Source organism: Protopterus annectens, chromosome 11.part0, assembly GCF_019279795.1.
Source record: "Protopterus annectens isolate FY-2018-M chromosome 11.part0, PAN1.0, whole genome shotgun sequence".
In the NCBI taxonomy this organism is placed as follows: Eukaryota; Metazoa; Chordata; order Ceratodontiformes; family Protopteridae; genus Protopterus; species Protopterus annectens.
The window spans coordinates 1,048,483,421-1,048,509,397 of record NC_056745.1 but is presented as its reverse complement, the minus strand read 5'-3'; the positions used below and the strand labels follow the sequence as shown (position 1 = coordinate 1,048,509,397).

Sequence of the window (25,977 nt, the reverse complement as noted above, 5' to 3'; positions counted from 1 at the left end):
GCTTATCCACTGCTCCCAGAGTTTTCACAAAATGTCTGGCTCCTGTCATTGCTTTTTGCAGACACTGAAATATTCAAATTTACCCATGCTTAGATGACTGCCTGATTCAGGCAGACAGTCAGGAAAAGCTGCTAAAGCACCTGACCTTTGTAAAGGACCTACTGACCTGACTATACTATCAACGAAAAGAAATCCAAACTAGTACCGCACAAAAAATTGTATTCCTGAGATCCTGGACACAGCATCCCAGATGGCATTCTTTACACCAGAAAAACAATCCTACCCGACAGCCTACTTCTCTCAACTAGCCACCTGGACCCAGTTATCCGCAAGGAAAATTCTACAAGCTCTAGGGTTCATGGCTTCATGCATTCTACTCATTCCATATGCCAGACTGCATATGAGGAAACTGCAGTGGTGCCTTAAAAGCCTTTGGTGTCAGCTCACTCAAGACTTTGAAATTCTTATACCAGTGATACCCTGTCTAAGGAAGGATTTTCTTTGGTGGGCAGCAACATGCTACCACAACAAGAGCCTTCTCTTCTCACAATCCCACACCACCCAGACCCTTACCACAGGTGCATCAGACTATGCCTGGGGTGCACACCTGGACAGCAGGTGCATTCAGGGCCAATGGAGCCCCAATCAAATACATCTGCACATCAAAAAGAAATGTTGGCTGTTCAGCATGCTCTGACAGCTTTCAGATCCCTACTCTCCCCGGGGTCCCTACTGATCAAGATGGACAACACCACAGTGATGTGGTATATCAACAAGCAGGGAGGGACTCACTCTTATCCTCTGTGCAGGCTTGCCATGACCCTTTGGCACACAACCTCAGCCATGCAACTACACCTGTTAGCACAATTTCTGCCAGGTTCTCTAAACTCTCTGGCAGACAACTTAAGCAGAAACCTGCTAGAACCACACGAGTGGCAGCTAGACTCAAGAAACTTCATCCTTGTAACCCTGAAATGGGGCACACTAAAGGTCGACCCCTTTGCCTCCCACTCCAATCATCAGCTCAGCAAATTCTGCTCCAGGGAACCTCACAGCAAGGCCTGGAAAGTGGATGCTCTATCCTTCTAGTGGGTAAACTTCTCGGTCTACGCATTTTCCCCTCTACCACTCATTTCAAGGGTACTGCTCAAAATAAGGGAGGAAAAACAGAGGACAATCCTGATTGCCCCAAACTGGCCACACCTGCACTGGTACCCACTGCTGCACAGCCTGTCACCCCTGTCACCATAGCACCTACGTCAGATCCCAACAATCCTGACCAAGAGGAATGGAGATTTTATGCATCCCCAATTGCAGACCCTCAGTCTGGCAACGTGGTTATTCCCTGACCTCTACTAAAGCAGCCAGTCTAAGCAAACAAGTTCTAGATGTTGTACATGAGGCAAGACACCCCCGCACTAGAAAGTCTTATGGCTGACAAGTGGAAAAGGATTTGCTCCTGGATCCAGGCTAAGGGAGCCGGAATGGCACAGCCCTCCCTTCCTCTCATCCTGGATTACCTGGCAGACCTACTGCACAGGGGTCTAGCCTTCTCTTCTATTAAAATTCATGCCTCTGCCATCTCTGCTTATTTTAGCACAGAGCCACCTCTTTTCTCACACCCTCTCATCAAACAGTTTCTAAGAGGGGCTAACAACTTGAGGCCACCCAGAAGAGCTCCTACCCCAGCTTGGGACCTAAACTTTGTGTTGGAAAAGCTCACCCTGTCCCCCTTTGAACCTGCAGCTTCAGCAGAGTTAAAATTTCTCTCTTGGAAGACAACCTTGCTTCTGGCCATCACTTCAGCGGAGTATCAGTGCTGCAAGCACTTATGGCTGTAGAATCCTTCATCATTTTCCATGCTGACAGCGTCTTCCTCAGGACTAACCCATCCTTTGTGCCAAAATTGGTGTCCAGTGTGGCTCTCGACCATTCCATTCATTTGCCCACCTTCTTCCCTAACCCACAAAACAAGGGGAAAGGATTCTGCACTCTCTAGATGTGCACAGACAGCTCAGATTCTAAATACAGGACTAAATCTTTTAGAAAACTGATCATTTGTTAGTCAGCTTTGCTGCAGGAGCAGAGGACAAGGCCTTATCCAAAAAGCAGTTTCCAAATGGATAGCACACTGCATCCATTTCTGCTACAAACAGCACGGGAATCCTCCCCCCAAGGGGGTCAGGACACATTCCACCAGAACAACCTACACCTCTGCAGCTTTCCTCAGAGGGGTCCCCACCAGGGACATCTTGGAGGCTGCAACATGGATATCTGTTCTTACTTTCACCAAGCATGACCACCTGCCTATCTTTTCCAAATCCAGGGCAGGCTTTGCCACTGCAGTCTTGCAGGGCATCCTAGCCAGCCCACAGTCTTCTTGACTGCCTCCACCCTTTTTTTCAGCTTTGGGAATCAACCCAAATGTCATGACTGCAACAGTGAAACATGAAAAACATAGTACAGTTGTGTACACTTACCATAAATGTAGATGTTCGAGTGTATTCACTGTTGCAGTCCTGGTTTCCCTCCCTCCATCCCCCTTGTTTTCTCTGTCTCTCTCTCTTTCTTTTAATTACAAAGAATTTTATTATTTACTTTCTACTGGTGGTGTTCTTCCACCATAACCTAGCTCCCTGTTGGGGGCTCCTGACAGGGCAATAAAAACTGATGTAATGGCGTCGGCTGCCTGATTTTATACCACTAATGACCTGAGGTCAGTCCTGGAGCGACAGCAACCGACGCATAAATACTAAGCCTCTGGTATTCAGGCTGACTGAGGGCTACCCCTGGCAGGATAACCCAAGTGTGATGACTGCAACAGTGAATACACTCGAGCATCTACATTTATGGTAAGTGTACACAACTGTACTTTTCATTGCCAACTCTAAAAGTGAGAAATGTTTAGCTTTTGGTCAGCAATGCCACAAATGCAATAAATGGGAATAATTTCAAATAATTTTGTAAATCAAAAGGCCCATATTCTTTTTATTAAAGGGGAACATTTTAAGAAATGAGAATTGATCAGTTAGAGAGCTGCAGCCCTACTCTTCATGTTGATGGTGTGTCATTGCTTCATGAACTGTCGATGCAGTAGATTTAAGGGCAAAGAATGAAGTCTTTTGTACTGTTCGGATAAATGGCAGACCCATAAACCTCAAAGTTGATAACGGGTTCCAAGTGCAATGTTACATCAGCAGAAACATTTGCTGGAGTATGTCATGGTGAAAGGCTTGATTTGGCAAGGTGTGCAAAGTTTGTTGCTTATGGAGGTGAAGAAATTTAGACTGAAGGTTCATTATTGCTTTCATGCTACTCTGCTAGAAGAAGCTACGACTTATTTTGTGTGGTCAAAAGGCATGTCTAGTCATTATTAGGGCTCAGAGACATTTTGAAAATGAGATTGCTTTCATTTAAAGGAAGTTTATCATGTTAGCTCGAAAGACCACTACTCTAATTTCATCAAGCAAATTTTTTCCACCTATGCTGATCTTTTCGAAGAAAAATTAGGCAAACTTCCAGTTGTGTACTCCATGAAGTTAGACCTAGAGGTCAGTCCAGTTAACAGGCCAGCACGTAAAGTTCCAATAGCCATGCAGGATAGAGTCAAAGCCAAGTAAGATGGTGCGACAAGGTGTGAGTTGTCCAGTTGCAACTCCAACTGAATGGGTATCTTCCATGGTGGTAGCTCATAAGAAAAGCTCAGATGACATCAGAATATGTATTGACCCACAAGATTTGAACAAAGCATTAAAAAGACCCCATCATCCAATATGCACAGTCAAAGATGTCACAGCCTCTATGCCAAATGCCACTGTTTTTTCAGTCTTAGATGCAAAGAGTTAATTTCAGCTAATTTAGCTTGACAAAAAAGTCACCATTGTTAACTACATTCAGTACTCCATTTAGCAGGTACAGATTTTTGAGAATGCCATTTGGGATAAATTCTGCAAATTATGTCTTTCAACGTGCACTGGAGCAAAATTTTTCTGGGTATCCTTGTGCTATTATAGTAGACAACATACTAGTAGGAAGTCATGGTGAAGCTGAGTGTGACAGAAATCTCAGAAAAGTTCTAGAAAGGGCACGTTAAGTGAATCTTAAATGCTATCCATGGAAATCCAAGTTCAGGCTACAAGAGGTTACTTATGTTGATCATTTATTTACCAGTTCAGGCCTGCAACCAGACCCTTCAAAACAAACAGCCATTCTAGCGATGCCAGCTCCAGACAAAGTTCAAACCCTGAAATGTTTTCTTGGCATGTTTAACTACCTAGGCAAGTTCATTCCAGACTTGAGCCATTCAGAGAGCTGACACAAGATGTAGCCTGGTCTTGGTTAGAGCAACACCAGAGAGCATTTGATGTCTTGAAACAGAGAATTGCTAGTCCACCAACTCTCAGATACTATGATGTTCACAAACCAGTTAAACTTTTATGTGATGCTTCAAAATTTGGTCTTGGTGTAGTCATTCTACAAGAGGATCAACCTGTTGCCTGTGCATCGAGAACTCTTACACAAACTGAAATATAGTATGCCTAGATCGAGAAAGAGCTTTTGGCAATTGTGTTTGCATGTTCGAAGTTCCACGATTATGTTTATGGTAGGCCTATGCAGATCAAAACAGACCTCTAACCTCTTGCACTGTCTTGAGAAAGCCTATGCATTCAGCTCCAGCCCGACTGCAAGGTATGATGCTGAGATTGCAAAAGTATACTTTCAATTTTGTTTACAAGAAAGGCAAACTTCTTTATCTTGCTGATACATTATCCAGATCACCCAGAAACACCACAGAACAGCATGAGAATGAGAACCTTGATTTTGAAGTTATGGATGTCAGAAATCTTTCTTCTACACATCTTGAGTTGAGAGATCACACAGCCACAGATCCAATTGTACAAAGGCTTAAAGGACAATAATGGGATATTCAAGCAGATTGCTCAGCCAGCTGTCTCTTTTAGTCCCTGTTAGTTAATACAGCCTCAAAAAATCAGAACCACAGCTTTAAAAAGTAATCCACTCAACTGTTTTACCTCTTAGGCTTGCTACTTTTCCATACTGTTTTACTTTCACTTTGAAAACCAAGTTGAAAATCCTCTAGCTGGCTCTTAAATAATGTTGTCACATCTGCCAGAGCTCTTGCTGTAGTTACAGAGACCTTTCCTCCCCCAAAGTGACGTAAGCACTGCCTGATTTGCATGCTCTGTAGAAGAGCCAGTGGACCTCCCACATTGTAATGTCAGAGCTGCCTTGCCCAGCCCACTTTTAACATAATAAAAAATAGCTGGTGCTATGTGGAACTACTTTTTATTGTAAGTGTATCCTGTCGAGTGCATTCATTGGAGGGACTTCTGGAAAGTTCGGATTGCCTGCATCTTCTCCTCCATTTTTCTACTTTATTGGTAAGGTAAGTCTTAAGAGCCCCTGTTTGTATGCATTCCTAGCCATGGAATATAGGGATCCTGAGTTTCTCAGTGCAAAGTGATATAGTTTATGCTTTCTGTTTGTGAGGGTACCTACCATGTGCTTCAGTATTATATGCTGCTGCCGACTTTTTATAGCTTAGCCTAGTTTTTTTTGTTTGTTTGCTGCTGCTGTTTTATATTGACGATTATTTGTTAATGCTGCTGCTCGGTTCTGTTTTGTATCTAATGCTGGCATCTTCATTCTCAAATCAACGCCTGTTTGTGTGTGTGAATGCTGCCTTCTAGTTTCTCATGTCCCATGCAAGCAAGGGGCATGTGTGTGTGTGTGTGTGTGTGTGTGTGAATGCAAGCTAGGGGCAAGTGTGTGTGTGTGTGTGTGTGTGTGTGTGTGTGTGTGTGTATAGTGTATCATTTGTTAGCTAATTAACCAAACAGGAAGGAAAAATAAGTGGGAGGTTGATGCTTTGCAAAGCAGTGATTATTCCCAGTGCTGTGGAGCTTGGTTCTAAATTTGACAGGAGGAGTGCAGCAAAAATGTCTCCCACTGTAAGGAAGGGGAAAGACTGACAAGAAAACAGTGCATTAGTCTGGTCACCTGCTGTGAGCTGTCAGTCTCGTGCAGATAATGGGTCAAATTACCCTTAACTCTTTGACAGCTAGGGAAGGTAGGTGTGAAGGGGGAGGGGAGATACCTTGAAGAACTAGATTTCAGCCTTCAAAATAAATCAAGTTAGCATTTGTAAGAAGAAAGAGCAATAAAATGCACTTTTCAATTCTGTTCTGTAGCATTTGCACTGCTTGTGTTTGAAGTAGTCATTGAAAAAGGATAAAATCTTAACCAAATGTAGGTGAATATAACACAGCAGTGAATGCCTGTAAAATCAGTGCACTGACAGGAGCTTTAGGGAAATAGTGGCATTCATGATGGAATTTTTTGGAAACAAACAATGCATTCTGGGATACTTAGAGGCAGACTAAACAATCAGAATTATTTCAAGATGCCAGATCCCATGTGGTCAGAGTCAGAAATTGCATATAGAAATATATAAAAAGCTCTAAATATTCCCAGAGTGGTGTTAAAATGTAGGAAACGCCAAACCATAATGAAGTAAGCATGTTTTTTTGAGTCTGTGGGTGTGGTTATTAACCACTTTATCAATCAAGGATGGCTGTCAAAGCATCTAGTTTACCTCAAGAAGTGCAACCTTATTTTCTATACAGAGATGAGATTTTGTCTGACAAAGGTATCGTTATGAAAGGTCCAAAAGTAATTGCTCTAAAGTATTTGCAACAAGAGTACATTACTATCTCACATTGTGGTCACCCAGGAACTGACTCTACCAAAAGAATGGAAAAAAGACTAGTATTTTGGCTTTTTATGTCACAAGATATTGAGAGAGGTCTTTCATTTTGTTCCTTATGTAATAGTACAAAGCCACATCAACAGAAGCACCCACTTCAGCTAAACCAGATTCCTGAGCTACCTTGGTCGACAGTAGTCACGGACATTTTCGAGTGGAATGCTCAACATTATTGGGTGCTAGTAGACTCTTATTCCAACTGGTTCGAGATTGACCTACTTCCTAATCTAGCATCCAGTACTGTCATTACTAAAATGAAGCGTCATTTTGCTGTACATGGTAGTCCACCCAAAGTTATTTCTGACAGTGGCACACAGTTTACAAGCCAACAGTTCAAAAGATTTGCTGATGAATGGGACTTTACTTTTGCTACAACTATCCCAGAGTACCCACAGGCAAATGGTTTGGCAGAACATGCAGTTCAAAATGCAAAACAGTTACTTGAGAAGTCAAAATGAGATAATAATGATGTTTTCCTGAATCTCTTGAATGTCAGAAATGTTCCTCATCATAAACATCTTGGTTCAGAGACTTCTGTTGAGATGAACCCAGAACCACATTACCATTCAATAGTCAATTGTTGTTTCCATGTGGCAAGAACAGCAGGTCAGTGAAAGCCAGTCTGTTGAAGAAGCAGCTAACCCAGAAGTCCTACTATGATAAAACCAGCAAACCGCTCAATCCATTGCAAGAAGACATGGTAAGGATGCAAATGTCCAAAGGTTATGATTGGATTGGTGTTGTGAAGAGCATTTGTCCAGGGCCGAGATCATACATTGTGGAATCATAAGGAGCAGAGTTTAGGTGGAATTGGAAGCATTTGAGATTGGTGTCCGAGCCTATGCCACAGCATATAACCTGTGAGAGAGACTCTTTATCTCAGAGTGAGTTGTCTGTTGTTCGTATTACAGGGGACATTCCCATTCTTGTAATGAATCCAGACGTTCCTGATATGAGTTGTGCACTGAAGACTTTCCCTGTTGCTAAATTTGATCCAGATTGTTATGTTATGAAATGTGGTGACATTTCTAAACCCTGTAGCAGATATGAAGCAACTTGGACATGAATGTTTTGTTTTGTTTCTAATGTCTGTAGTAACGCATGTCTAACTCTGGTGTTGTTTTTACAAAGGGGAATCTTTTTAAGAGGGAGGATGTATATCGATGCATGTGTATATACCTTTAAGAAGCTATCCAAGGTTTTGAACAAGTGTATAAATACTGAGCACTAGACTACCATTTTGTAGTAAGAAGTTGAGATGTAAGCATGTGGAAATAGTGTACACACCCCTGTTAAATTGCCAGGATTTTGTGATATAAAAAAATGAGACCATAATAAATAATTTAAAAACTTTTCCCAGCTTTAATGTGACCTATAACCTGTACAATTCAATTGAAAAACAAACAAATTGTTGGAGGGAAATGTATAAAAAATAAAAAACGTACAGTACACTGATTGCATAAATGTGCACACCCTTAAACTGATACTTTGTTGAAGCATCTTTTGATTTAATTACAGCATTCAGTCTTCTTGGGTACACACCTGTCATCAATTAAAGTGACTCTTGATTAACCCCAAATAAAGTTCAGCTGTCCTAGTAGGATTTTCCTGACATTTACTCAGTTGCCTGCTACAGCAAAAGCCATGGTTCACAGAGAGCTTACCTTTCAACAATGAGATCCATTTGCTGCTTTGTATCAGTCATGAGAAGGGCACAAAAAATGTCTACAGCATTGGATATACCATGGAACGCAGTGACAGTCATCAAAAAGTGGAGAAAATATGGGACAACAGTGACATTGCAAAGAATTGGACATCCCTCCAAAATTGATTAAAAGATGAGACAAAAACTGGTCAGGGAGGCTGCCAAGAGACCTACAGCAACACTGAAGGAGCTGCAGGAATTTCTGGCAAGTACTGGTTGTGTACTACATGTGACAACAATCTCCCATATTCTCAATATGTCTGGACTATGGAGTATGGTTGCAAGACGAAAGCTTTTTCTTACACAGAAAAACATCCAGGCCTGGCTAAAATTTGCAAAACAATACATCAAGTCTGACAAAAGCATGTGGGAAAATGTGTTTGGGTCTGATAAGGCCAAGGTTGAACTTTTTGGCTACAATTCCAAAAGGTACATTTGGTGCAAAAACAACACTTAGCATCACCAAAAGAACACCACCCCCTCAGTGAAGCATGGTGGTGGCAGTATCATGCTTTGGGGTTGCTTTTCTTCAGTTAAGGTGGAAGGAATTATGAACAGTTCCAAATACCTGTCACTTTTGGCCCAAAACCTTTAGGCATCTGCTAGAAAGCTTAAGATGAAGAGGAATTTCACCTTTCAACATGACAATGACCCCAAACATACATCCAGATTAAAAGAATGGCTTCACCAGAAGAAAATTAAAGTTTTGGAATGGCCCAGCTAGAGCCCACACCTAAATCCAGTAGAAAATCTGTGGGGTAACCTGAAGAGAGCTGTGCACAAGAGATGCCCTCGCAATCTGACAGATTTGGAGAACTTTCGCAAGGAAGAGTGGGCAAATATTGCCAAGTCAAGATGTGCCATGCTGATAGACTCCTACCCAAGAAGACTGAATGTTGTAATTAAATCAAATGGCACTTCAACAAGTATTAGTTTAAGGGTGTGCACACTAATGCAACCAGCTTATTGTACATTTTTCAGTTTTTATATTTTTCCCCTAACAGATTTGTTTTTCAATTGAATTGTACAGGTTATAGGTTACATTAAAGGTGGAAAAGATTTGAAATGATTTATTGTGGTCTCATTTTTTTATATCACAAAAACCTGGCATTTTAACAGGGGTATGTACACTTTTTATATCCACTGTATGTTTGTATGTATGTAAGGTCTGTCTTGTTAACTAGGTTTTGTATTTTATGATGCTGCTATCCATCCTGATGTGCTTCTGTGTATTAAAGTATCTAAACAAAATACCTCATCTGCTTGTCATCTATGTTAGAGAGAGAGAGAGAGAGAGAGAGAAAGAGACGAGCAACACAACCATACAGAAAACATGGCCATTATAATTTAGCAATATAGCACAAAGATTTTTATGAACTGATGATAACCTGAGTTGTTCTAGGTTTGATTACCTCAGGCTGCATTTTCATACTGTGCATCTATGCATGCTACTAACACCACCAGTTCTCCCAGGCTACCCCTGAAAGGAGTATGTTTACCTAGTTGGATTGTATGTTCATAGGTTCATACTAGGCTATCTGCCCTAGGGCATTTGCAAGCCTAGCCAGAGTGTGTTTGGCTTTCGCAACCCATTTTAAAATGAATTTTGCTATGCCCTTTTTCGAGGTTAGTATACTGTGCATCTGTCTAACAGTGACACAGAAGTGATACCCGGAGTAAATCTATGATCTCCCATCCACTCATCAAGATTCCTCTTGAAGAGAGTCAATGAGGGACTCTGCCTAGCCTGGACTGGGATTTTATTCAGAGAGTGAAGGGAGCCTCTGGGTTATGAATCTGTCCCTCCAGCATGTCCTATTTATTTCAGTGCTGAGGTTCAAGTCTCTCGAGCGCGTAGCTCGATGGGATCGGTATGCCACTGAGTAGAGCTGGAGTTTCTTTAACCGGGCAGCATATGGCATCTGTTTGAGTCCTTTGATCCTCTTGGTGAGGTACTTTTGGGGTCTTTCCAGTTGCTGCAGGTGTCTGGTAAGGTACATCCCAAAAGGGGCATTGTACTTAATTATGGGCCTGATGAGGGATGAGTAAAGAGGCACGATGATCTCCCCTGATCTAGATGTGAATCCCTTCATGATTAGGTGGGCTATATAAAATGATTTTCTAACCACTTTGGCCACGTGGTTGTCGAATGAGAGATTGCTATCAACTTGGGTCCCCAGGTCCCTAATTACTTCTTCCGTACTTAATGGATTACCATCTATGTGGTAATTTGTGGGCACTTTGTTTTTGCCGAAGGGGATGACTATACACTTTTTGGCATTTAGCTTGAGGCCATGGCTCTGGCACCAGTTGTCTGTTTCTATGAGGCCCTTTTGTAGGATGCTTGTGTCGGCTGGAGTGTCAATTATGGCGCCCAGTTTGCAGTCATCTGCGAACTTGGTCAGCCACAGTCCTTCCGTGTTGGCCTGTACCTCCGAGAAATATATACCGAACAACAGAGGTCCCAGGACTGAGCCTTGTGGGATGCCACTTGTAACTGGTTTGGAGTCTGACATGGCTCCAGCAATTCTAACCATGTGGGTTCTGTCCTTGAGCCAGTTTGCAACCCATCTAGTGACATAGGGGTTTATATTTAAGCTGATGAACTTATCTATAATGCCCGAGTGGGGTATTGTATCGAAGGCTTTTGCGAGGTCCAGGTAGGCTGTGTGGACCACCCTCCCCTCGTCAATGGCCTTGGTGACTGTTTCAAAGAAATCAACCAGGTTTAAGAGGCAGGATCTGCCCTTAACAAAGCCAAACTGGGTAGGATCCAGTGTCTGTAGGTCCCCAATATCTTTATTTATGAGGTCCATGATGATCCTTTCCATAGCTTTGCAGACCAAGCTAGTCAGGCTTATGGGGCGATAGTTTCCAGGATCCGTTGAGGCACCACCTTTGTAGAGAGGGACCACTGTTGCTGTACGCCACTCTTTGGGTACATATCCTGTAGTAAGGCTGAGATTGAACAGTAGTTTATGTTTGGGTTTAGTTCTTCTTGGAGTTCACGTAGGACGCAGCCCAGGACACTGTCTGGTCCCATTGATGCTGTGTTTTTTGCTTTGGAGAGGGCGGCTCTTACCTGAGCATCTGAGATGTCAGGGGGGCAGCACTCTGCTGGGATAGATATTTGCCCTTTTGGTGGGGAAGGGGGGAGAGAAGTTTGCGCTGTACCTGTCAGCTAGGATGTTGGCAATGTCTGTGGGTTCGGTGTATTTTTTGTCATTGTGGACTAATTCTGAGCATATCTGGGAATTCCCACCCAGGTTTCTAACATAACTAAAGAAAGCCTTGTGATTATCCTTAGTGTCCTGTGCAATTTTTCTCTCGAAGCTGGCCTTAGACGATTTAATGAGTGCCCGTAGTTTTTTGCTAATACTGATCAGAGATGCCTTCCCTTTTTGGGATTTTGCTCTATCATGTAGTAGCTTCCTCCTTCTATTGTATAGTTTGTTTATGGCTGGGGTCCACCAGACAGGGCGCCTGCCTTTGGAGATTGGGTCTTGGTTTTGTTTGGGATTGCATGATCCATGCATTCCTGAAGGTGTTCATAGAATGCGTTTATAACGGATTCTGCAGTCTGGGCCATATTTTCCACAGGCCCGGGGGCTTTGAAGGATTCCACCTCAGTTTTGAGGAGTGTGAAATTTGCTTTAGAGAAGTTTTTCACTGTGGTTTTCTGGGCAGGGGCTGGGGTGGGGATGTGAATATCTAGTGAGATTAGTTTATGGTCTGATCTTACCAGTGAGGGATACACTTCTGGTCTGGAGCATAGAGTCCCCATGTTGGTGATGATCAGGTCCAGTATGTTTTCCCCTCTTTTGGGAGTGGTAACAAGCTGTTCCATAGCATTTGAGTTTATAAATTCTAGGAAACTTTGGGCTAGGGTGTTGGAGCTAGAGTAATGCTCCCAGTCTATATTTGGGTAGTTGAAGTCGCCCAATATAATGGTGTTTGGAGAGACCTTCATATTTTCCAGTGTTCTCAGGAAGGCTGAGTGGGGTTCCTGGGTTTGGGAGGGTGGTCTGTAGCAGGCTATAAACTGGAAGGCAATTTTACCCACTGTTAGTTGCACATGGATAGTCTCTGATGCTTCATGCTGTGCCACCAACCTGGAGGTGTGGTTATCTTTGACGAATATTGATACTCCCCCTCCTTTTGTGGTTCGGTCCAAATTTTGGGGCTGAAAAACATGGTATGAGGTATAACCTGGTAGTGCTGGGGTGCTCTCGAGAGCCTTGAACCAGGTTTCTGTTACTGCACAGATATCGATGTTCTCCATGCTAAGGAGAGTTTTGAGTGCGTGCATCTTGAGGTTTAGACTTCTGGCATTGAGTAGCATTACTCTTAGTTTTTTATCCCTTATGATACCTATGGAGGTGGGTTTGTCTTTTGAGCCTTGCCTAAAAAAGGCACTATGGGGGTGGCAAGAGCCTTTGCCAATATCCGAAAGCCCAGGGGTGACAGGTGCAAGCCGTCCCTAGCGAAGCATCGTGGCTTGTCAAGCATGTCATCCCAGGCTGACAGGCATTGGATCCCCTTTGAATGACACCAATACTTAAGCCAATTGTTGAAATTGATCATCTTGTCTTCATATTGTGGCATCATTCTTGGTGGAGGGTAAGATGCTACTCAAGGTCAGGGTCATACCGGCCTGGGCTACATGCTCAGAGAGCTCCTCTATGTCTCTTTTCATGTAGTCCAGGGAGATACGTCTCAGGTAATTCACACCAGCATGGACAATGACTGAGTCATATTTGTACTTGCCTTGGAGTGACCTGAGTGCTTGTGTTATGTGGCAGATCCTAGCGCCCAACAGGCAGCTCACTGTGACCTTCTCCTTGTTTAGCCTGGTGAGCGGGACGTCAGTGTGCCTGATGATAGTCACCTATTACAAGTGTATCAGGTGTGTTGTTTAGCCTTAAGGGCTGTGACTGTTCAGCACACTGGCTTTGTGAGCTATGTGTTGCACGTGTTTTGTTTTGGGGTAGCGGTTGCTTGGGTGTCTGCTTTGGAGGTCTCTGTTGCTTAGACAGATTTTTATTTAGAGCCTCCGAGTATGTTTTTGTGTGTTTATGTGTTTGGTTTGCTGTCGTGGTAGGTCTATGTGAGACTGGAATTGTAGTGAGTGTGGTTTCCTTCTCCTCCTGACTGGTTATGCCAGAACTGAGTTGAGAGAGCTTAGCCACCAGTTAGGCTATATGGTTGCATCTCTCACGTGTTGGAATTTGTTGGGAGGATGCGAGGGTTGTCTGTGTACATGAGGCAGTTGTAACATTGCCTCAGGATGCCCAGATTCACCAGCTGGACCAGAGAGGAGATTGACAACTGACCTTTGGACATGCTAGAATAGTATTGGGAATTCCTTTATAATTGAAAAAAGGGCCAATGGGGAACAAGGTACTCAAGGGGAATTTGTGAGGGTGTAGTGCTTTTAATTCTTTAGTGCTGACTTATATAATTGCTTTAGTGAGCAAGTGCCAGGCTTTAGAGTAGGAATAGGGTGTTTATTATGAGAACTAGATAGTTCTAAGGGAAAAAGTGACGAGCAGACTTTGTGGAACCGAGAATGGTTTAAACCCAATTAAGCCGTGTTGCCCGATGCTGCGCTATGCGCAAAATCGCACTAAAGCGGGTTTTATACAGGGGGGGACTTGAAAGAGCTAGAAATTGGCCCAAAACGGCCAATAGACTACCAGATTCTTGTGCTGGGAACACTCCTCCAGGGATAGATAGGCTACTCTAAGCTCCCCACTGCCACTGGTGAACAAAGAAGCTTCCCTTTATCCAAGAAAGGAAATGGGCAACACAGGAACTTTCCAAAATCAGGATTAGTGCAAAAAAGCTAATTTCATAAATAATAAAAAAGCTTAATGAAGTGCAGTGAGAAGCTGGAACACATTCTTATGGAATACCTTACATAAATCACTTTTTACAAGAATATTTGTTAGTAATATATAGTGGAGACTGAAGAGGGCAGCTGCATTTCAGAGGTAGGATGAAGAAAGCAAAGTACAAAATGAGTGTCATTTGCATAATGTTGCTAGGGGTGGTGCTCTGTCTTTATGACCACATTTGTGTATTTTTACCACTTAAGTATATTTCATGATTAGCAACAGTGATATTCACTTATTTGTCATTGTTCCACATGTGATTTTGGAGACTGAGATGAGTTAAAACACTGCAGTCAGAATAGCATTAACACACAAAATCCTTTGTGCTTGGTAAATGAACATACATACTTTACCATTACGTATCTTGTACAAACATATGTTGTTCATCTACTTAAAACATGTGATTTTGGAGATTGTGAGATGAGTTAAGACTGCAGTCAGAACAGCATTAAGACATGAAACCCTTTGTGCTTGATATATTAACACACGTACATTACAATTGCATGTGTCAAATACAAACATGTTATACAGTAACTTGAAACAGTATTGGTCTTTGTGCATGTTTTGAAAGTTTGTATGGTGACTTCACACAAAAAATGCTGTAAACATTTTGTAAGTGCTGTGGGTCAGTTACAGTGTTAATGTCATCAATTTTTTTCTTTCATTTTCAGTGATCGTACTGTAAGAATTTGGAGAGCTCGAGGAGTGTTAGATGGACAGATGTCAGATTCTGCAGATGCCAGTGAGGAGGTTACAAGTAGCTAAGCGTCAACTAAGAAGAAAGAAAACTGTGACTTGCAGAATGCACTCTGCACTTTGCTGTTAGGTTATTTAAGCGAAATGGGAAAATTAAAAGTAGAGATCTGTAGGCTCTGGTGTGTTAAATATTGTCTGTATGATCTGCTTATACTGTAGCAGTGTTGTCTTCCCGGTGAAGCTAATTTATTGTGTAGAGTCTTTCCACACAGCTCTTTGTTGTAGGCCTTGTGTTATCTGAAGAGAAATGAATGAAGTACATAAGTGCAAGTACTGTAGTATTTATGCCAGACAAGCTTTCTTAGACTAAAGTGAACGTTCCTTTCTCTGGCAAAATAATCCAATTGGCTGCCTTCCTTAATGACTTGTGAGTGTTTGAATGTGCCATTCTGCTGAGACAGAATTGTAATGTAGTACAGGCTATAATCTATTTTTCAGTGGGTCATAACAGTTTAGATCTTAGTGTTTACTTTTAAAAATTTCAGTTTTTTTTTTATGGGCATTCTAGTCTGAAAGACGTGTTGTTTCTTTCACAAACCTGCTTTTATTGTGGGACCACATCATACATCTGTCAATTCCAAGGAGAATTCAAAGGAATTGGATAAGCCTTAACTGTCAGACGTAGGTAACAGGATGTGTATTTCTTATTTTGGATATTCTGTCAGTTCACCTAAATTTAGCTGAGATATGTCTGACACCAGCTGTTTAACTGACTATGTAAGTGTGTGGTTTTACTAACTACAGTCAAGATGCAGCAGTCCTTTTTTAGTGTCATCAACAATGTGAAAGGTGAAATAAATCTTTTATTTTATTGGAAAGGACCCAGGCCATTCCTTTCTACTTCCAATTAAGGTGACGCTGACCTTTGTATTGCCTGCTACTTGCCTTTAATTTGTAGTGAGTATATCCATTATTGATTCAGAGGGATCGTTCATTTAGAGGACATGGAAATTAGCTGTACTTCTGCCCCACAATATTAATGGCTGTTCTGCCATTCATTGTGCTCATTTTAATAGTCTTAAATTGTGCAGGTGGATTGTCGAGGATAAGATAATCCACACATTGCCTTTTACTCCTGCATGACATATGTGCATATTTGAGGTAGAAAGCATACATGGCTTTATGCAAGTTTTCTTAGCATTTTATTTTGTATGAACAGGGTGACCATTGAGTTGAATCCATTTTATGTCATGGCCTTGGGAGAAAAAGCAACAGTTACAATAGCAGTGATTCTTATGTATGAGAGTAGAAAACCCAGAAAAATTGTTGTGGCATATTTATATATATGTATATATATGTATATATATGTGTATACACACACACACATACATACATACAAGTAGTTCTGAAAGAGCAGCCAGTGCAAGATGGCTACTTCTTAAAAATAAATAAATAAAAATGAAAAGTTAAGCACTGACGATCCAATTTACTGTACACTTTCTGCCCTACTTTCCTGCTTACACTTTAATGACCTTGGGTATGTTTCAGTACCTGCACTAACACTGATGCATTTGAACAGATTGCCAGTACTTTTAAGATGAAGTAACCTGGTATGCAGTTGCATTAATTTGTGTTTTTTGTTTTTTGAGAGTGTCATGTTTTATTGGCTGAAAGCCCTCCTTTGTTTTCTTATGTAAGAACATGCCCATCTACTAATTTTGTATAAACAGGAGATACTTTATAAATAATCCATATATTGGTTTGTCTTTTAAGTGTTGTCAGTAGGACTGTCTAGACATGAGATGTGCAGTCATAAATGCTTGATAGGAAGTTCTAAACTGAACATGAAGTTTTACCTTTGGTGAGCTATAGAATATTCCACTTATGCTTTGGGATGTGGAAAAACTTGCATCTTTATCAGTGATATGTCAAAGAAGAGAATAACACACAAATGGATAGTATTTTGTTTTAGTGTTACTGTTTTATGTGCTAGTGAAAGTTGCAGTTAAGTGACATATTTTACATCTTCAATTGATACTGTTGCAGCAGGAGCTTGCTTACTGAAAACACCATCACATACTAAGGCATCTTGTTTCCCATATGTCCTTAAACTGATCAGACAGCCTTCTGCAGACACGAGCACTGAATCCTTGATGTTGACAGGGATTGTAAGAATCCTGTTGCCTCTGTCCTTGTGTTCCGTAAACAACCACCTTTTATCCAGTAGTTTATTTTGTTCAGCACGCTGCATTATGAATAACTGCCTTGTATCTGCACTGTTCATTCATGGTTTTTCATGGTACCACTTCTAAAAAAGTTGCCCAGTCACCCAAAACCAGTTTCAGTCTTGCCTCCTTTGTACTTTCTGGACCCCCAAGAGCTACATAGATATTTCCACTTTCTTTGTTTTTTATTCTTCCTTCAGAACTCTACATATTAATAGTCATTTAGCTGTCATCTGTACCACCTAGCTCCTTGTAGAGGGATAGTAGTTTTTTTCTGTAACTGATGGTTCTTTCTGTACATGTGTTTACCTGCCTACTTTGTTGTACTGTCGCAGTACTTGCAACATGTGATACAAGTACTTCCACATCTGCTGCTTTCCCCTTCAGTAGTGCACTGTGCAAGAAATGTATACCTACATTGTTTTACATTTCTTGTCCTAACTTCAGCATGCCTTCATTAAGACCATGCCCTCAATGTCCTTTTCATCTTTGATCTTCCCAAGTCTATTTTGATTCTTTCTTTACTGTCTTGTATGTCTGCTGCATATATATAGCTGTGTGTCAATAGCAACAAGGCGTACTTTTCTTTCCATATCCACAATAATGTCATTTACACAGACAATTTGCATGGGTATAAAATGCATGCCTTCTATTTTTTCTACAGTTTTTCACTGGACTATAATACAGACAACATTGAACTTATTTCTTGCATCTCCCCTCCTCATGCTTATTTTTTCTTCGTTCATTTTATCATGGCTTTGTTAAGATTTAGTGTCTCTGTGTAGCAGGTCATGCCATTAATGGTGTGTTATTTGTTTCCTTTGCCTAGGAGCGCTAAGCACCATGTGCAGCCAATGTTAATTGTGCCTTAAGTTAATCAAAGCCATGCTCCAGGGAGACCAAAGATATTTGAACATTTTTGTGGCTAACATGGAGGTAACCTCAACTGTGGTTTTCTTCTTCTAGCATATCAAAAATCACATAAGTCAAACTACAAGTAAGGAAGAATCCCATTTATTTTCCTTTTTACTTTTCAGAACCAGTAGTGAGTTGTAAATCTTGTGTATATGTTTCTGGGACCTGTATTAGAAAATCTTGGGTGCTTATAGACAGTAGTAGAACTGCCACTGGTTTGACAGTCACCTTTCCAGCTAAGGGACTGCAAGACGCTGGTGTCTGGGATCATTTCATTTCTTATTCAGAAATTTTGCACCTACCCAGACCATTATTTTGGGCTTTCTCTGGCCATTGTTGCCATACACTTGAGTCCCTAATATCCTTTCCACATCAACATTTGTGACTAGTAATGGTCTTCCCAAGCTATTTTCAGCCTCCTACATTAATTGTATTCCTGAAACATTGTCATGGTTTTTAGCTTCCTACACTAATCCAGTATATTCTTGAGGCAGTGTTGTCTGCCTCTTCTTGGGTAGTAGTTATGTATTCACATGTAAACTGTGGCCTCTTGGTGGTTGTCTCTAGATAATTTCCTTCATTATGTTGTTCTTTGGTGTTCAAAGAACATCTAATATGTTTTCTAGCAACTCTAAGCTCCATAATCAGATACCTTATCTGGCCGGTTGTCCTACTTTGGGACCTGGTTAGTCCCATTGCAATAATGATTGCCAACAAGTGTACCCTCAATGCAGAAATGTATTTGTCATAGTCTCTGCCACTGTGTGTTTACTTTATAATGGTTTTCCCTTTGCAAAAGAAGTTTCCCATGACACCCTTGTTACCTTTACAAAGCTTCTCTGTTCATACTGTGCCTACTTCAATAGCACCATTGAAGTAGGCACAGTTTAAACATACTTCAGTTGCACTATTTCATATTTCGGCATGCCCCCCAGCAGGAATTTTGTCATTGGCATGCTTGAGTCTCTACTAAGGTTCCATAGACAAAAAGATCTATGGCCACTTTACTCATGTGGAGTACATTTTTACAAAGCAAACCAAAATAACTGGGTAAAACCTCCTAAATTAAACTTAACACCAATAAAAAGGTGGTTAGCAGGGAGTGTGCTACGCACAAATGGAGGTCCAAATTTGAAACCTGGCATAAATAACTATTTATACAACATTCAAAGATTAAGTGCTTTTGTCCTGTTTTAATCAGGACTTCAGAAGTTCTCACACACACACACACATCCAAGGGATTGAGGTTCATGTCTCTTTACTGGGGAAAAAGCGATGGTGTCAGTGTATCTGTAGTCCCACATTTGCTCTTCTGTCCAGCACCATCTGCAGAAGGCATATGAGGTCGCTTCAATATATGATTAGTCCTCCCATGATATAGATTAAAGAGAACTGTTGAAATCTGTAAAATGTATTCTGCAAGATGCATACTTTGTAGTGATCCAGAGTCCATGCAAGAGAAGGGTGGCTGGCTCCAGGAGTTTCTTAATGTTCTATCTAGTTGTGGTTAAGAAAGACTTGCAAACCACTGAAACATATTGGTTTGGATGGTTCCCTCAGTAGTAGGCACCTTCATCATGTACATACCAAAAGCCAAAAAAGTACATCCCAGTTTGCTTCCCAAAGTCCAGTACAAGGCCAAAATAGATTTGTAACCAAGCAAATAAATTTATTTTCTAACTGAAAACCACAGGCCAACCATATTAGGTGACTGCACTTAAGTACTGACCTTATCTTCTTATCTTAATGGTAGGCCATTTCTGTACATCAGGTTTGGGACTCTGTACATTGTTCATGAGGATGCTAAATTTAGGTATAGTCAGGTTTCACAGAAATCTTGTTAGAAATGCATCAGGAGACTAAATCAGTGGTTGGTAAGAAAACCACAGAAGCCTTGCAATGCTAAGTATGTATAGGTGTTTTATGACCTACATAGTACAGGTGGCTTATGACTCTACAGGTGTAATGAGCAGAGTGTCTGACACTGACAAAAATTGACTATGTCATTTTTTGATGCAACCCCCACATCCTTTTGCTAAGGTAACTTCTAAGTAACCTTTAAAGATAACCCTTTCAGGGACATGCTTGTGATTACAGCCCTGAGACCTGACAATAAGTGTATAGGATTAGAAGAGAAAGGACCAAACTTGTACCACTGGGTCTTACAATTGTCATTATATATACTTTCAGAAGTACATTGGTCAGTAGTTAACTGCCCCGTATTGACAAGATCTGTGGTGGCGGTTTGTCTCAGGAGGTTGATGGCAACAGGCAGCTAGAGTGAAGCCATTCCAAGAAGCCTGTTTTTGATCTTGACTTTGTCTCTTGAAAGGGAGTCAATAAGTAGTCTTTCTCCAAGCAGTGTATGATCTCACGCTACAAAATATACATTGGTCACAGAGTCACAGCATTTGTTACATCCTGCAGTTTTGTTCCCTCGCACTCATGTTGCTGCATCCTTGATGTGCCACCAGTGCAAAAGGAGGGTGACCCATTTGGAAGGCCCTATGCCTTTTAGTAGTAAGAATATTCTACTTTGTCCCTGGAGGCTAGAACATTTGAGAATATTTTTCTGTCTTATTCTAAAGTTAAGGCTAAAGGCGTACTACAAAGCTCAGTGGCCTTAACTTCCATGATTTCCTTACAAACCCATCTAACCTACCTTCACCAAGGAGGAATTTGCTTGCAAGACATTCTGGATGTGTACCCTCATTTGCTTCCAGATGTGAACAGATCACTTGCAATTCTGACCTCTCTGTCTGACTTCTCATTGTTTGCAGAAGTGTTTCCAAAATGTATAACCATAATTGCTTACCATGAGCAATGAAATGCAGATGAGAACTTCATTTACTTGGATGGCTGTTTCCTACTTATTCTTCTCAGATTGTGCTGTTGCTAGCATAGAATTTTGTACTTTGATGATTTCAGCAGTTGTGCAGTACTGTAAACTGAGAAGTGTGAATCACAACAAGTTCAAATGCTTCTGTATCTTCTGAAAGCCTGCCATCCCCCTCACATAAACAGAATTCTTACCATGCTTTCGCTTTTCCACTAGACATTGTTCCATCAAATCGTTTTCTTAGTTTGTATTTTCTAATGCAAGACAGCCTTCTCCATTTTTAAGTCTCAGACTGATGCTTCAATCAGATTAATCCTACAAGCCAACATTTCAACTTGACAAAATAAACAAAAAGCCTTGCCTCACCCCCTAATAGATTGATGCTTCAATCAGATTAATCAAACAAGCCAACATTTCAGCTTGGCAAAATAAACAAAAAGCCTTGCCCCACACCCCTAAGGGGGTTATTTATATATTCAAACTCTATGGTTACACAACAGTGGAGAAAAAAGAAAAGCCAAAACTTTGCAGATTACTGTTGGCATACAAATAAAAATCACACCAGTAGTAATCTCATATGTAAAAGACAGGCAGTTCAGACTTTGAAACAGAAATTGTAGAGTTTAAGCTCATCCATGTTGTACTTAGCCACGTATATGGATACCTGCCAGGTTACATTAATGTAGGTTCTACAAAAGATTATGTGCATGTACTGCAGCTTTTATCTGCACACCCTCTGTGAAAATCTGCCCCTGGAGTATTCCCTTCTCATCTCATATCATTGGTAGTGGGAAAAACAAATTCATCTGACCTATGCTGCAGTGTACATTTTATGTCCCCACGCAGTTTAGTGCAAGTGGTCTTCTCAGACTTCCTACTTTTTTTTCAACTTTTTGAAGAAAGTAGTTATTTATTCAACTTGTGAAGAATCACGTCTTTACTCACATGGGTAGTGTGGCAGTGATTTCATACATCATCATGTAAAGGTGTACCAAACTGTACCTGTTTTGCAGATGGGCCACGTGCACTGTTTTCATTGCTTTGCAGTTTATTGTTGATACCATTGTGCATCTTTGGCATCCAGAACTCATTTGCAGATATTTTGAGTGGGGTAGTGTGTTATGTGCATTACCGGTTAAGGCATCGAATATAGTCGGTCAAAAATTAATTAAATGAGAAACCTGTTAGCTCTGTTGTTCACACTAGACCGTGCCAGGTTTAGGTTTTTTTTTTCTGATCCCAGATTTCTAGGGACTTTACCAACAAGCATTCATATTCCCATGGATCCAATGCCTGTGCCTTCCTTTGATTCTGCAGAATGTTACCAAAACTGAGTGGGAAGGCCTGTGCTTTTTTCTGTTTTCAGTTTGTAGACCAAATAAGCTTTATTTGCAGGTTTTCTTGGAGACATTTATTCCTCAGTGGAGAGCACCTTTCAGCCCAAGTCTCCTATCTCATCCATCTGGAGCAGTTAACCATTCCTGAGCTGAATGTGTGTTTATTGTTGACTTTGTTCAGTAGCATGTAGACCAGGTCTCTCAATCGAAGTGATTTTAGTTTTGAAGGCTGCTTAAGAGCTATGTACTCAACTGCCTTATTCAGTCAAGAGGGAGAACTCTATTTGTTAGTGACACAAGTTTCATTCTGGAACAGGCACAACTTAACATATTCTTCAGAAATCCTATGTCTCAGTGTGATCCAAGTCTCAAATATTCCTCTCTTAAAATTCAGCTTTCTACCATTCGTAATTTACATGAAGGAAAAACAGGATAAGACGTTTTGTTTTGCTCCTTCCCATAAAGGAACTTGTTCCCCTTGGGATATTAATCTCATGCAAGAGAACACTTGCTGTTATTCCCTTTAGTTTCTGCTTTTCATTCCAGAAATATTGTGTATGTATATAGGTGTTTACATTTCTTTTTCTATTATGAAACCAGTAAAAAAGGGCTCTCAGCTCATTTTCACCTTGCTAAGACCAGAGTAGAAAAGGGCAAAAAAATAGCAGCTAAGTGGCTAGCAAGTCTCATGTTATCCAGATCAAAGTATCATTCCATTAGGGTAGTCTTTACATGCGCATCTTATTTTAAATACTGTTTCCAGTAAAATTTGTGCCAAAACAAAATTGCTAATGGCGTAAAGATTGATTCATTTAAAGCAAGACTATCATTCCTGGATTAACGTTATCTTGCTGACCAGTGTTTAGAGGAATCCTTACTTAATATAATCTGCCTGTTGTGGTCTCTCCAATCTAAAAACATTTGTATGTTTGCAACTCTGTTCTGTAGTTTTATTCCTGCTGTAAAAATATCCCTCCTGTGACTGTGCACTGGGCCATGCTTTCTTTATTCACAGCCTCCTGTGTTCCTCCAGAACGCTATCCCAAACATTAAAAAAGCAACAAAATGTGTGCTAATCAATGGTAGAGACCTGCAGGAGGTTGGAATATTAAACATTAAGCAGAAACGAGATGAAAGATGGAAGGGTACTTACGTATTATCGCAACCAGATTTTTGCGGGCGCGAAATTCGGAATCTTCAACTGACACCAGGCCGTGAACAACTGTAAGGTGTTACTGAAAGTCCTTATTGCAAATGAAAGCTTTGCATTGCCTTCAGGAACACAAAATAATTTTGAAATCCTCATCCCGATTTGCGTGCATTACAGATTCACGCTGTAATTGTCATGGCTGTTATCGTACTGACAGATGGAATCTGTAAGTACTGATTTCTCCACTTTCGACAAAGGGTCTAACAGCAAGCAAGTAAGCAAGTTTTCTTTAGCCTGAAGTCAACAGCGGCAGCATAGGCTTACATAGCTTTAGTTCAGGAGAAATCATTTTTGATTATGTTAAAGTGACATTTGTTAACTGGGTTACTCCAAGTGGGTACAGAGTAGACTTTCTCAGCGTAGAACTGAGGAGAAAAGTTCCACCAAACTGTCAAGTCACATATATTACATTTAAATAAATACAGGAGAACAAGGTAATCCCAATAACCAGCTCGACCAAAAGTGTAATAAGCTGTGCTTGTATTTATGGGAATGGTTACGCTGGCTTACATTGTTTGTTGGGTGCAGCAGTTAACATAACAGTCCATAATGACAGGTGCTTCACGCATGTCGTCTTGTTTTAGGAAGCATATTGCTGCCAGCTTTGTAACGTTGTGTTATTCATAATTTTTTCAGTGGTTTAAAACATTTGCTGGCATGTACAGTTAGTAATGCTGAAATGAGCAGCAATGTAGGTTTACTTCATGAAAAGTAAGTCAGCTGTGGCTCTACTTTTGGGACTTACACAGTGTTACAAATCTGGTTGCGATAATACGCAAGTACCGATGGAAGTACTGACTTTTGAACCATTACCAGTGTAGGGCCTGCAGGGGAATTCTAAGATGATTTGGAAGAAACAAAAGTTGCCTGGCTGCATGCAAATTACAGGAAGAACACCTTTTTAAAAGATCCACCTATGTAGTGCATACCTCATAAAAATGTCATTTAACCCAAATCTGTAGCACACTGTAGATGATTTTAATTATTTGTGGCCTCAGTCTCTCTCTCTGTCTCAAAAGTTCTCTCTTAGTATTTTGAATTAATGCCTGCCTAAATTCCAACAGGAACAGTATAAGTAGAACACATAGGTTACACATTTGCTTTAAAAAGCTCATTGATACAGTTTTGCCCAAAAATCAAATGTAGGGGTTAGCCACATTGTGTGAACAGTAGTAATGTTCTCCTTCCATAATAGTTTGTTAGTTCTTCTTTCGGCTTTTCCCGGTTAGGGGTTGCCACAGCGGAACTCTGGTCCACTAATGATTGGCAGTAGATTTTTTTACAGGTGCCAGCTCGACGCCCAACCTTCAACAAAGGCATGCCCATTCTGCACATGTCTTTCGAACACCACTCGACAGCAGGGAGGACATGCAGACTCCACACAGAAGGCGCTCCAGCCGAGAATCGAACGGAAGAACCTCTTGCTGTGAGGCAAAAACGCTACCGCTGCACCAGCGCGACTAAGATTATATATACTTTGTTCTGTGGTTACAGCACTATCGCAGATGCACTTCATAGCTGAAGAAGCAATCCCACAGTCACAGTAGAGTGTACTAACACATTTTGTGTATTATTTAAACCATGCAGTACTGACTTGGTCTGGGGTGAATGAGCAAAAACTAAGACAGTGACTCCAGTTTTGAAAAAAAAAAAAAAAAAAAAGTAATCATAACAGAAGTTTCTCAGTTTATGAAACACCGGCATTTTTGCTTGTTAATATAATAAGCAGTAGGGTCTCTGAAATTTAGTGTTAGCAAGAGTCCCCCCTCCACACCATAGTGACCCACTATGATGAATCAGTTTCTGGCTAACTGGAAGAAAATCTTTGTTTGCCAGAGTAATACACTGATCACAATATATCATTTGCAGCAACAACCCTTTTATATTATATCGTGATGTACACAAGCATCATCAGTGTTTGGATGCCCCTGTATTGCTTCTTTCTCTTCCCTTTTTTGCTTAACAAGTATTTTGTTTAGTGAACACATATTTGAACCATGTTAGAGCACCTAGGTTAGACAATGACGCTGCTTTGCTCAGTAACCAAAGACACACAAATTGCTTGTGGGAGTTTGCTACACTTGTGAGCAAGATTGACTTTCTGTTGTAACCATGCATCTCAGCTGACCAGAATTTTGCAGAATGTCCACATTTTTGTCTTGTATTCTCAATCCATTCTTCTTAAGATGCATGGTTTTCTGGCAAATCATTGAGGACTGCAGTCAGTAAATGGCAGACACTTAAGTTTCATATTTCATATCCTTCAAAAATGCATTATAATGCAAAACCTGTTGTTCCAGCAACTTTCTAAGTTTATAAGAGCAAGTTTTAAAAGCTGTCCTAATTTTTGGGCCTTTGTCATGAAATTA

At 40.9% G+C, this 25,977-nt stretch overlaps 1 protein-coding gene across 1 annotated transcript in view; it reads left to right on the top strand.

Annotated features, from left to right (window-relative positions):
- Positions 1 to 24,912, top strand: part of LOC122815018 (kinesin-like protein KIF21A) — a 1,294,913-nt gene extending 1,270,001 nt beyond the window's left edge. Inside the window, exon 34 of the mRNA XM_044087270.1 lies at positions 15,058 to 24,912. Coding sequence (XP_043943205.1) covers positions 15,058 to 15,151 — 94 coding nt within the window. The 3' untranslated portion in view covers positions 15,152 to 24,912. The remainder of the gene's footprint in view (positions 1 to 15,057) is intronic.
- The last annotated feature ends 1,065 nt before the right edge of the window (positions 24,913 to 25,977 follow it).